Source organism: Pongo pygmaeus, chromosome 5, assembly GCF_028885625.2.
Source record: "Pongo pygmaeus isolate AG05252 chromosome 5, NHGRI_mPonPyg2-v2.0_pri, whole genome shotgun sequence".
In the NCBI taxonomy this organism is placed as follows: domain Eukaryota; kingdom Metazoa; phylum Chordata; class Mammalia; order Primates; family Hominidae; genus Pongo; species Pongo pygmaeus.
Window position 1 is genome coordinate 95,881,088 of NC_072378.2, and position 12,875 is coordinate 95,893,962.

Sequence of the window (12,875 nt, forward strand, 5' to 3'; positions counted from 1 at the left end):
ATAAAATACTGGCAAACCAAATCCAGTAGCACATCAAAAAGCTTATGTAACATGACCAAGTGGGCTTCATCCCTGGGATGCAAGGCTGGTTCAACATATGCAAATCAATACACATAATCCAGCATATAAACAGAACCAAAGACAAAAACCACATGGCTATCTCAATAGATGCAGAAAAGGCCTTTGACAAAATTCAACAGCCCTTCATGCTAAAAACTCTCAATAAATTAGGTATTGAATGGGCGTATCTCAAAATAATAAGAGCTATTTATGACAAACCCACAGCCAATATCATATTGAATGGGCAAAAACTGGAAGCATTCCCTTTGAAAACTGGCACAAGACAGGGATGCCCTCTCTCACCACTCCTATTCAACATAGTGTTGGAAGTTCTGGTCAGGGCAATTAGGCAGGAGAAAGAAATAAAGGGTATTCAATTAGGAAAAGAGGAAGTCAAATTGTCCCTGTTTGCAGATGACATGATTGTATATTTAGAAAACCCCATTGTCTCAGCCCAAAATCTGCTTAAGCTGATAACCAACTTCAGCAAAGTCTCAGGATACAAAATCAATGTGTAAAAATCACAAGCATTCCTATACACCAATAACCGACAGAGGGCTAAATCATGAGTGAACTCCCATTCACAATTGCTTCAAACAGAATAAAATACATAGGAATCCAACTTACGAGGGATGTGAAGGATCTCTTCAAGAACTACAAACCACCGCTCAACGAAATAAAAGAAAACACAAACAAATGGAAGAACACTCCATGCTCAAGGACAGGAAAAATCAATATAATGAAAATGGCCATACTGCCCAAGGTAATTTATAGATTCAATGCCATCCTCATCAAGCTACCAACGACTTTCTTCACAGAATTGGAAAAAACTACTTTAAAGTTCATATGGAACCAAAAAAGAGCCCGCATTGCCAAGTCAATCCTAAGCCAAAAGAACAAAGCTGGAGGCATCATGCTACCTGACTTCAAACTATACTACAAGGCTACAGTAACCAAAACAGCATGGTAAAGCCAAAAGAACAAAGCTGGAGGCATCATGCTACCTGACTTCAAACTATACTACAAGGCTACAGTAACCAAAACAGCATGGTAAAGCCAAAAGAACAAAGCTGGAGGCATCATGCTACCTGACTTCAAACTATACTACAAGGCTACAGTAACCAAAACAGCATGGTATTGGTACCAAAACAGAGATACAGACCAATGGAACAGAAAAGAGCCCTCAGAAATAATGCTGCATGTCTACAACTATCTGATCTTTGACAAACCTGACAAAAACTAGAAATGGGGAAAGGATTCCCTATTTAATAAATGGTGCTGGGAAAACAGGCTAGCCATAGGTAGAAAGCTGAAACTGGATTCCTTCCTTACACCTTATACAAAAATTAATGCAAGATGGATTAAAGACTTAAATGTTAGACCTAAAACCATAAAAACCCTGGAGGAAAACCTGGCAATACCATTCAGGACATAGGCATGGGCAAGGACTTCATGTCTAAAACACCAAAAGCAATGGCAACAAAAGCCAAAATTGACAAATGGGATCTAATTAAACTCAAGAGCTTCTGCATAGCAAAAGAAACTACCATCAGAGTGAACAGGCAACCTACAGAATGGGAAAAATTTTTGCAATCTACTCATCTGACAAAGGTCTAATATCCAGAATCTACAAAGAACTCAATCAAATTTACAAGAAAAAAACAACCCCATCAAAAAGTGGGTGAAAGATATGAACAGACACTTCTCAAAAGAAGACATTTGTGCAGCCAACAGACACATGAAAAAATGCTCATCATCACTGGCCACCAGAGAAATGCAAATCAAAACCACAATGAGATACCATCTCACACCAGTTAGAATGGCAATCATTAAAAAGTCAGGAAACAACAGGTGCTGGAGAGGATGTGGAGAAATAGGAACGCTTTTACACTGTTGGTGGGACTGTAAACTAGTTCAACCATTGTGGAAGACAGTGTGGCAATTCCTCAAGGATCTAGAGCTGGAAATATCATTTGACCTGGCAATCCCTTTACTGGGTTTATACCGAAAGAATTATAAATCATGCTGCCATAAAGACACATGCACATGTATGTTTATTGCGGCACTATTCATGATAGCAAAGACTTGGAACAAACCCAAATGTCGATCAATGATAGACTGGATTAAGAGAATGTGGCACATATACACCATGGAATACTATGCAGCCATAAAAAAGGATGAGTGCATGCCCTTTGTAGGGACATGAATGAAGCTGGAAACCATCATTCTCAGCAAACTATCGCAAGGACGGAAAACCAAACACTGCATGTTCTCACTCATAGGTAGGAATTGAACAATGAGAACACGTGGACACAGGAAGGGGAACATCACACACCGGGGCCTGTAGTGGTGTGGGGGGAGAGGGGAGGGATAGCATTAGGAGATATACCTAATGTAAATGACGAGTTAATGCGTGCAGCACACCAACATGGCACATATGTAACAAACCTGCACGTTGTGCACATGTACCCTAGAACTTAAAGTATAATAATAAAAAAAAAAAATTTAGTGTACATCAGAACCACTTGGAGGGCTCTCCAAAGCATGCTGCTAGGCCTCTTTCCAAAGTTTCTGATTTCATATGTCTGGGTTCCAGTAGGAGAATCTGCCTTTCTAACAGGATCTCAGATGCTGCTGATGCTGCTGGTATAGAGCCATCCTTTGAGGACTACTGATCTACTGTATTGTGAAAAAATTGAAAGAATCAAAAGGGAGCACTAGGTGGACCACTTAGAAAGAAATGTCAGTCTTCCATACAAGAATTGATGGACATTTGACCTAGGGGAATGGAGAGAAGTCTACTAATGTAAGGAATATTTAGGAGGTAAAATTGGCAGGAGTTGGTGCTAGGTTAGGTGTGGATATGAAGGACAAGAAGATGTCAAGATGTCACTGGGTTAGTTGCCCTACCTTATCATCTGGAATGAAGACATTCTCATTTATAAAGTCCAAAAGGCTAGTAATATATCAGCCCAAAATGAGAGTTTTGGATTTTTTTTTTTTTTTAATCTGTTGGCTGCAAGGGACTAAACCTGACAATTATCACAGAAGTGCTGGTGCTGACAGCTAAGTTATAAAAGACTGCTGGCCTCAAAGGGTGCCGGAAAGCTTGTTCTGAAAAAATGCCAGCAAGGCACCTCCTGGCCCTGTCTGTGGTATTTCCCAAGGGCACGTGGAGCATGAGCCAGGTTACACTTGGGCTCAGTGTCAGATCTCATGGCTCTAGCCACAGCTGAAGCCAGTAAATAGAGCTTCTAAAGTTAATAAAGACACTGATGAAGGACTGGTGATTGAGTAGAGAGGAGAGAGAGCAGATGAAAGATCAAACTAAAAGACGCTAATCCCTGAATTTGTAAAGAAAATTTCAAAGAGAGAGACTGTAGAAGGTGCCCAAAATAAAGAAATTTGCAGTACGGGAAAAGCGGTAGCTGGCAGCTCTCTTGCCAGTAGAAACAAACGTCTGAGGCAAAAATGAAAGAAGAAAAAAGAATTTAAAAAAGACATGCGTTGGACTGTCTAAAGACAAACCCACTGCAGAAATGAATCAGGGATTTATTATTACCAGAGAGAGTTCTGAGGAATATTTAGGAAAAGTGCTGGTGATCAAAATTGGTGTCATTTGGTGGCAACTTCCTCAGGGCTTGAGGAAATAAAACAAAGGCTTACCCTTGGAAATACCAGAGATTATATCTAAGGATCTTTGAGAAAGGTTCACAAACACAAATTTTGTAGCATTCCAGAGATCAACCACTGTCTTCGTGCCAAAAAGTAAATGGCATTTTTCCCAAAGGCAAGAGGCATTTGGCTCAGAATTTAATGGAGAAAATTGTGGGAACTTAGAGGAGGAATGCCCATTAGAGAGGTTCAATAGAATTTGAAGTTTCAAGGGAATTTTTGAAAGTGCAGTGATGAATATATAAAGTTTTATAGGACTTTGAGACAGAATGTAATTTGGTGTATAATAGCTAAAGCGTAAAGCTTTTGTTTTTAACCTTGCACGTGTTGTTAGCATAAAAATTGTAGGCAGGAGTAAAAGCAAAATAAAACAATAACCAAAAAAACCTAAAAAGAAAAGATAAGCCACCCAATTTAAATTATAAGCATTCAGTGTAGTATTCAGATTTTTGCAGAATCCTGTACTAATACTACAATAGTGAAGTTCACAATGATTATATGGGGAGCAAATTATTCTTTGAACCTGCAAAAACAGATTACTAATAGTTGAGAATCAGATAACACCAATGGTTTACATAAAATAAAGAGATTTCTTTGTAGTTTTGAGAATTTACATATAGTGTTGTTGTGGGGTGTTTTGGCTTATTTGAAAATATAGATAATTATGGATATATTTTGAAGGATTCAAGATACATACTTTGGATCCTGGAATATTAGGGGAAGAAGAAGGGGAAGCGATTGCCAGTGTGGGAATAGAGAGGTGGTGATCTCTTTCCTCCCCGTCATAAGGGTCATGGCCAACACCCCACTAACAAAGACAGATTAATAGAAGAATAGTCTAATATAATAGACGAATTAATTTAAAAATTAATAACAGCATAAGAAAATTATTTGATCATAGCTTTATGCTACATGGGAGCCTTCAGAATTAAGACTCGAAGACTTAAGGTGAACTATTCATTTTTATGCTTGGGATTAATGAAGAATGGACAGTCATATGGAAATGTGATTGGGCAAAAATGATCTGATCTAATAATAATAAACAAAGGAGGGACGGGTGCAGTGGCTCACACCTGTAACCCTGGCACTTTGGGAGGCTGAGGTGGGCAGATCATGAGGTCAGGAGATAAAGATCATCCCAGCCAACATGGTGAAACCCCATCTCTACTAAAAATACAAAAATTAGCTGGTCATGGTGGTGTGTACCTGTAATCCCAGCGACTTGGGAGGCTGAGGCAGGAGAATCGTTTGAACCCGGGAGGCAGAGGTTACAGTGAGCTGACATCGCACCACTGCACTCCGGCCTGGTGACAGAGTGAGACTCCATCTCAAAAAAATAAAATAAAATAAAATAACAAAGGGGAGAAATCCAGCAAGACCAGTCTGTTAAGATTCTTCTTGGCTTCTCTTTAGCATTCCTTCCTTCTGGTAAGAGGCAGGATCTTCTCTGGAATGCAGGTCTTATGACCTACAATCAAATAAGGTAGGTCAGAAAATTTCATGGCCAGTTCTTACACAGAAAGATGGGTGAAAGTTGTAGTAATATTTTTAGGTTTTATTAGTGGCCTTGGAGGAAAAGGGTTCTTGTTTCTATGAGTGCCTTGGAAAAGAGGGATTCTAGTTTCTACTGCTTGCTTTAAGAGATAATGAGTGGTGAAAGACAGGAGAGCAGTAGAAAGTCAGACAGAAACTTTGTTTCTGAGGCTGCTTCTGAGGCCTTTGCTAACTTGTAGCTCTCTTGCCAGTAGAAACAAATGTCTGAGGCAAGAATGAAAGAAGAAAAAAGAATTTTAAAAAGACATGCGTTGGACTGTCTAAAGACAAACCCACTGCAGAAATGAATCAGGGACTTATTATTACCAGAGAGAGTTCTGAGAAATATTTAGGAAAAGTGCTGGTGATCAAAATTGGTGTCATTTGGTGGCAACTTCCTCAGGGCTTGAGGAAATAAAACAAAGGCTTACCCTTGGAAATACCAGAGATTATATCTAAGGATCTTTGAGAAAGGTTCACAAACAAATTTTATAGCATTCCATAGATCAACCAGTGTCTTCGTGCCAAAAAGTAAATGGCATTTCTCCCAAATTCACCCTTCAATTTGTCAGTGATTCATTTCTTGTCTTTGAAGTTGGTATGAATTTATCTTGAAGATCCTCAGGTTGATCTACAGTTCTGTTCAAATGGTCTATGTATTTCACATGTTTTTACCAGCTATCAAAAAATCTTATTAGGAATGGTTTAATAGTACACACACACACAAAAAAAAAATAGTAAATGTACTATACAGTGACTGTCAAATGTGCTGACCCAACAACTCCTAATGGCATAAGGGAAAATCTCTTCCAACCCCACCATCCTGCTAATGAGGGATAGGGGAGGTGGGTTTAAGAGGTAGGTAGTGGCTGCAATCTGGGAATAATGCCCCAAGTCACAAGTTACAAGCTCAGCTATCCTGTTCCATCTCCACTTTTAAGCAAGTATTGAACTTTGTTCTATAGCATGCTCCTGTTTCTTTCCATTTAAAATAAGGATTCAATACCTACCTCCACCAAAAATCAAAACTTACAATAGGACTGCCTCTCCTTGAGGGAGCCTCCTGTTCTCCTTAGTTACACATTTTTCTCCCTAATACCTTGATATGTATCTGTGGTTTGAGAATTACAACTCAAATCTTTTTCTATTTCAAGTTATCTTCCATTCTTTAACATTCAGTAGAGTGTTCTTAAAGAACGACTGGAGGTAATCTCTTAACAGAAAATTGAATCATGCATACCAAGTCTTGTTAAGTAGCACTTTTAGCCCAGATTCCGTTATTTTTGATGGTAAAGTCTTTAAGTTACGTTCTCCCATAGTACTTGAAACTACTAAAAATAATTGAAAAGGTTTAATTATCCTATTTACTGTTACAATTTGCTTTGTGCTATACGTTTATTGCTGTCTCTCATGAGCTAAAGTAACACTGCTGCAGGTGTTTTTAAAATAGGTTGTATTGATTACCAGTATAAGACATGTTAAGTATCCAACTGAATTTTAGTCATGAGGAATAGGTGAAAAAGATTCTGTCAAGGAGATGTCAATTTGGCCCCAAGAGGCAAACTTCTCTTGACAGCTCTGTACAAAGTAGAGGTTACTAAGTAACTTCCCCTATTATTTAGTAACTGACCCTGACAGCACTGAAAAATTGAGGGGAGGGGATAAGCAGAGAGTTAACAAGGATAACCTCAAGTTATATAAAATATCCAGGAAGCATGAAAACTGGAAACCACACAGTAGAAGGAACATTGTTTCTGTCTATTGATCAATTCCTCGTTTGGCTAATAAGAGAGAGAGAGAGACTGAGACATGGAACTAAAATGTTCTGGATAGATGCTAACTTTGAGACAAAACAGAGAGGCAAAACTGGGAGATTTTGCTCTTCTAGCGGTAGGAATAGCCATATGCCAATTTTAATGGGAGTTATTCCATAGAGAGCTCCAGGCTAAATGCACAGAGGAAGAAACAAAGTACATATTCATTCATTCACCTTTGGCTCATTTTTGTATATCTGGTTACCTACCAAGCACAGTGCTTGTACATAGTTGAGATGCAGTAATTCACCCATTCATTCATATGAGATATACAGCATTTATTAAGCATCTACTACATTCTGGTGATAAGGATACAGCAGTGAAGAAAGCAAAGCCCCTCACAAAGCTTACATTCTGGTATCACTAAAATGATTGCATATTCTGGCTGCAACCTGGGGAATCAGTGATCTAAAATGTTAATTATCAAATGCTCAGATTCTAAAGCCAGGTGGCCTGGGCTTGAAAAGTATTCTGTGCCATTAACTCTGTGTGGTTTGGACAAGTTACTTAATCATTTTGGGCCTCAGTTTCTTTATCAATAAAATGGGGATATAATGAGTTAATACGTGTGTGTGTGTGTATAAGTTAATATAAGTGCTCAGATCAGTGTTTGACACTAATAAGTGCCCTACATATGTGTCAGATATCCTTGTTAAAAGAAATTAATCTAAATTTAACTCATGGTTAAATAGTTCTTAATTACAGAATAAAAGGTAGAGACCACGGAAATCAAGACAACAAAACTTGAGATACCAAAAGCAAATGGATTATTCATGTTTGTGTTATTTGTTCAAAGTAGATTACAGAAGGAAAGAGAGAGCACAATCCAGTGGTTAAGCTGATGACTTGTATCTGTGGCCTGAAATCTCCTCATCTGTGAAGGAATGAGAAAATGTGTCCTTTTTAGGGGTTGTAGAAGGATTAAAGGAAATGATGTGTGTAAAATGCTTGGCACAAGGGCTGGCTAAGGATGAGCATTTATTAAATGGTGGCTATTTCAGTTGTAACCTGATTATATTGAACTGACATCATTTATTTAATAGTTTTTGCCATTGCATTTCAGTTCAAAAAGGATTTAAGGAAACTTTCAATCAAAGTACTTCTAAAAACATTAAACATTGGTCTCACAGGAAGAAAACACTGCAACAGTCAGTCAAATCAGGCATATTAAAAGTTAATGTTTTTCCAATGAAAAGAGACCCTTCCAGTAAGGTTTTTCAGTCTGTAAGTTCTGGAGTCTAGATGGAATTGAGAGATTGTCCAATTAAATTTATACTTAGGATCAAATGCAACTAAACTTCCATAAACTTACTCTTGAATCACATCATGATCTATTTCTAATACTTATTATTGCTGAATTTTTGTATTTTTGCATCTGTGTTCATAAGCACAAATGACTTTTTTAAAAAAAAAAGTCATATCTTGCTTGGGTAACAAGATTATAATTGACCTCATGAGTTAAGCTTCTTTCTTAATTTTTGTATTTTCTAAAATAATTTTTTAAAAAGGTGGATGGTATTCCCAATTTATTGAATTGTTAATATCATTGGAAAACCATTTAGACCTAGTATTTGCCTTTAGTTGTTGTTGTTTATGAATTCCATTTCTTTAACTGTTACCTGTTGAATCAGAATTTTTCTTTCACAAATATTGGTATTTCTGTATTTGTACAAAAATACAACTATTTAGTCATATTTCAAATTTTTCAACATAAAATTACTCAAAATAGTTACTTCAATTTTTATCTATGCTAAATCAACAATTATTTGCTATTTTTGGTATTACATTTGAATTTGTTTTTTCTTCATTATTCTTGCCTAAAGTTTGAGTATTTTCAAATCTTGTGACATTATTACTCATTTCAAATTTCTGGCCCTTACCTTAACATTTTTCCTTCTTATTTTTTTAGCATTTTACCATTTTTCTTTGTCTAGCTTCTTGAGTTGACCAATTTATTAATTTTCTGAAATGTGTGCAAACCTATAATTTCCTTCTGTTTAAATACACAACAAAATTTGACTTGTAGAACCTTCAATGTCATTTAATTCTGAATAACTGAAATTTCCTTCATAATTCTTTCCTGATTTTCTCTGTATTCCAAGGATTGATTAATAATTTAGCACCAAGACATATTTGACATGTACCTTTTGTTTTCATTTTCTTATTGACTGTGGAACTGAAATCAACTTTGACAGGAAGCTGCAATCTTTGATTCCATTACCGTAGTTCTGGGAGTGATCTAGAATGCAGTGTCCAAAATCTTTGGACTCACAGTCAAGCTTTGCTACTCAGAGAGTCTCATATGCTTTAAGAAAAACTGCATAGCAAAAGAATGTGCTTTTTTTAATGTTCACATATATTTAGGTAATTAAATGAAGGATAATTTCTCCCCTTTTTTGGAAGGAAACATCTAATGTTCCTATCCTAGTTTCTATCAAAATTTCAAAATACTTTAATGAGTCTGAAATGTATAGGCCATATTATTTTCGTAAGAGAAACAACATGAATTTCAAACGATCTGTGAGAATTTTATCAAGAAACAGTTTTCGCAGATATATTTTTGTGTTCATAGCCATAAAGAGGCATGAATGCCGAAGAGAAAAATACTTGAAGACACTTTTTTCTTTAAAAAAAAAAAGGCTTCACTCATCTTTTTAGCCACAATCTGCTAAAATTCATGAGATCAAAGTTGTTCTTCATGAAATATAGCCCTTTTTTGAGAATTTGTTTATTTTTATAATACCAATATCATCTTAATACAAAGAAAAACTTTTTTAAAGCTCTTATGCTACGTAAGTGAGAACGTTTTTCTAATGCAAATAGAACATTTGATTATTACAACTTGGTAGATATTGGATGTACTAACAAATTATTAAAAGTAAACAAAGAAAACTGTAAGAAAAATATATAAATAAAAACAAAACCCTGTGAGTTTTGAATTTATAAAATTTGCCTGAGTGTACTTGTTTTATAAAAACGTATCAAATCAAGAGTTGCCATTTTTTTTTTACCAGAAGATTATACTAATGCATTTGCAAACTGTGAAGGTAAATTTATAACGAGAAAAACAAAAACATAACGTTTTTAAAAGCAGTTTAGTTTTCTATCAAATTCCATCTGAACCACAAAGTTATGCTACAGTCTCAATATGCGAGTAAATAAGTGATTACATCAACTGGGAGATGTTCACAAATCTGATGTGGTGACAAAATACTAAAAATTTTAGTCATGGCTTTAGCGATGACAGTCTAGGTTGTGCCACTTTTCTACAAGCAAATAAAAGTAGAACAGTTAAGGATAGCATTGAAAAAAATGTTACTTGGTTTGAAGATATGCTGGTACTTTTATAAGAGTTTTTGGGAAACTTCCTTTTGAAAGCTGTTTCTTGGCTTTGAGGAAAGTTCTGTTTCTCTCAATGGTTTGATAACACTGAAAAGGAAAATGCAGTTGATTACTACCTGTGTATCTCATATTTATGATTTTAAATATATCTCAAATATATTTATGATTATCTCTTCATTCCCACCCCTACCTCCCCTTCTGTCTTCTCTGTTTCATAGAAAAAATTATGACATCAACATCCAAAGGAATTCTTCGCCCATTTTTAATTGTCTGCATTATCCTGGGCTGTTTCATGGCATGTCTTCTCATTTACATCAAACCTACCAACAGCTGGATCTTCAGTCCAATGGAATCAGCCAGCTCTGTGCTGAAAATGAAAAACTTCTTCTCCACCAAAACTGACTATTTTAATGAAACTACTATTCTGGTGTGGGTGTGGCCATTTGGGCAGACCTTTGACCTTACATCCTGCCAAGCAATGTTCAACATCCAAGGATGCCATCTCACAACGGACCGTTCACTGTACAACAAATCCCACGCAGTTCTGATCCATCACCGAGACATCAGTTGGGATCTGACAAATTTACCTCAGCAAGCTAGGCCACCCTTCCAGAAATGGATTTGGATGAATTTGGAATCACCAACTCATACTCCCCAAAAGAGTGGCATTGAGCACTTGTTTAACCTGACCCTGACTTACCGCCGCGATTCAGATATCCAAGTGCCTTACGGCTTCTTGACGGTGAGCACAAATCCCTTCGTGTTTGAAGTGCCAAGCAAAGAGAAGTTGGTGTGCTGGGTTGTGAGTAACTGGAACCCTGAGCATGCCAGGGTCAAGTATTACAATGAGCTAAGCAAAAGCATTGAAATCCATACCTATGGGCAAGCATTTGGAGAATATGTCAATGATAAAAATTTGATTCCTACCATATCTACTTGTAAATTTTATCTTTCCTTTGAAAATTCAATCCACAAGGATTACATCACGGAAAAGCTCTACAATGCTTTTCTGGCTGGCTCTGTACCTGTTGTTCTGGGACCATCTAGGGAAAACTATGAGAATTATATTCCAGCAGATTCATTCATTCATGTGGAAGATTATAACTCTCCCAGTGAGCTAGCAAAGTACCTGAAGGAAGTCGACAAAAACAATAAGTTATACCTTAGTTACTTTAACTGGAGGAAGGATTTCACTGTAAATCTTCCACGATTTTGGGAATCACATGCATGCTTGGCTTGCGATCATGTGAAAAGGCATCAAGAATATAAGTCTGTTGGTAATTTAGAGAAATGGTTTTGGAATTAAAATTTTTCATCACTTGCACACTTGATATTTTGATGAGATATCATCCAAGTATTGAGGATAAGAAGAGATGCAACATACTACTTTTGTGTCACAATTTATTTTTATCACCCTCTCTAGGGTAACATGTATATTTTGGTGGAGATTTTTAAACGCTCAGCAGGAGCAATCATTCCATTCGGTTTTAAATTATCCTGTATATACCTAATTATGTGCACTGGAGAGTCATTTATTCTTCATTATCATTTGTAAACATTGATTTTCACATTTTTGTAGTTGTCCATAACGTAAGCTTGTGGTTTGATTATTGTTTCTACACTGATCAGCTGTTTAATCTATTTGGGAAATATCTATTTGGGAAAGTATGAAAAATTTTCACTAAGTATTACAATGTCTAGTTCCAACTTTGCATACTATAACAAAGGGAGAACATGTTGCGATTGAATTCTAACCTCTTTGACTCCTAAGTTGAACGAAGTGTGTAACTGTCTCTATTTGATCTATTTTTTTACCTGTTTATCACATTTGTGAAGGTGAAATTATTCATGGAGTGAATAAGAAAGATATGAAGCAGAACTGTTCTATTCAGGAAGCTATTAGACTTCTCATTTATTTTCATTAAGCTGATTCGCAGCTACTTATTCTCATGGTCTTAAATTAAATTATTCAAGTATTTTTAAATATCCAATTTGTTGTGATTTTCAGCACCTGGGAAGTAATCCCAATAATACTTTAGAAAATCTAAGACAGTTTTCTTTCTGCTACTGATAACACTCATTGTCATAATAAAACAAATAATTTCCTCAAATAACAAAGAAAAATGATACCTATAAATATATTTATAAATGGTGTCATTTATGAACAATGTTTAATTACGTATCAATTTAAGATTTTTTTCTGAAGCCCTAATATTTAAAATGGTCTTATTTTACCATATGGATATAAGATTTGGCTCATAATGATGAGTGCTATCATTTGATTCGAGTTCTGTCATTTAAGAGATCCTAAATAAAATTATCATCAAGGTATTAAATATAAGATGTTAAATATAATAAAGTGGGGATATATAGAAAACACACATTGTTAGCACAGAGTAAGATCTCAATGCACATTTGTTGGATGAATAAATAAATGCAATTGAATTCACA

The 12,875-nt window shown here is 36.1% G+C and overlaps 1 protein-coding gene across 1 annotated transcript in view; it reads left to right on the forward strand.

The window, feature by feature from the left end:
• The window catches only part of FUT9 (fucosyltransferase 9), a 189,994-nt gene extending 178,000 nt beyond the window's left edge, over positions 1-11,994 (forward strand). The window contains exon 3 of the mRNA XM_054490846.2: positions 10,643-11,994. Coding sequence (XP_054346821.1) covers positions 10,651-11,730 — 1,080 coding nt within the window. The 5' untranslated portion in view covers positions 10,643-10,650 and the 3' untranslated portion in view covers positions 11,731-11,994. The remainder of the gene's footprint in view (positions 1-10,642) is intronic.
• The last annotated feature ends 881 nt before the right edge of the window (positions 11,995-12,875 follow it).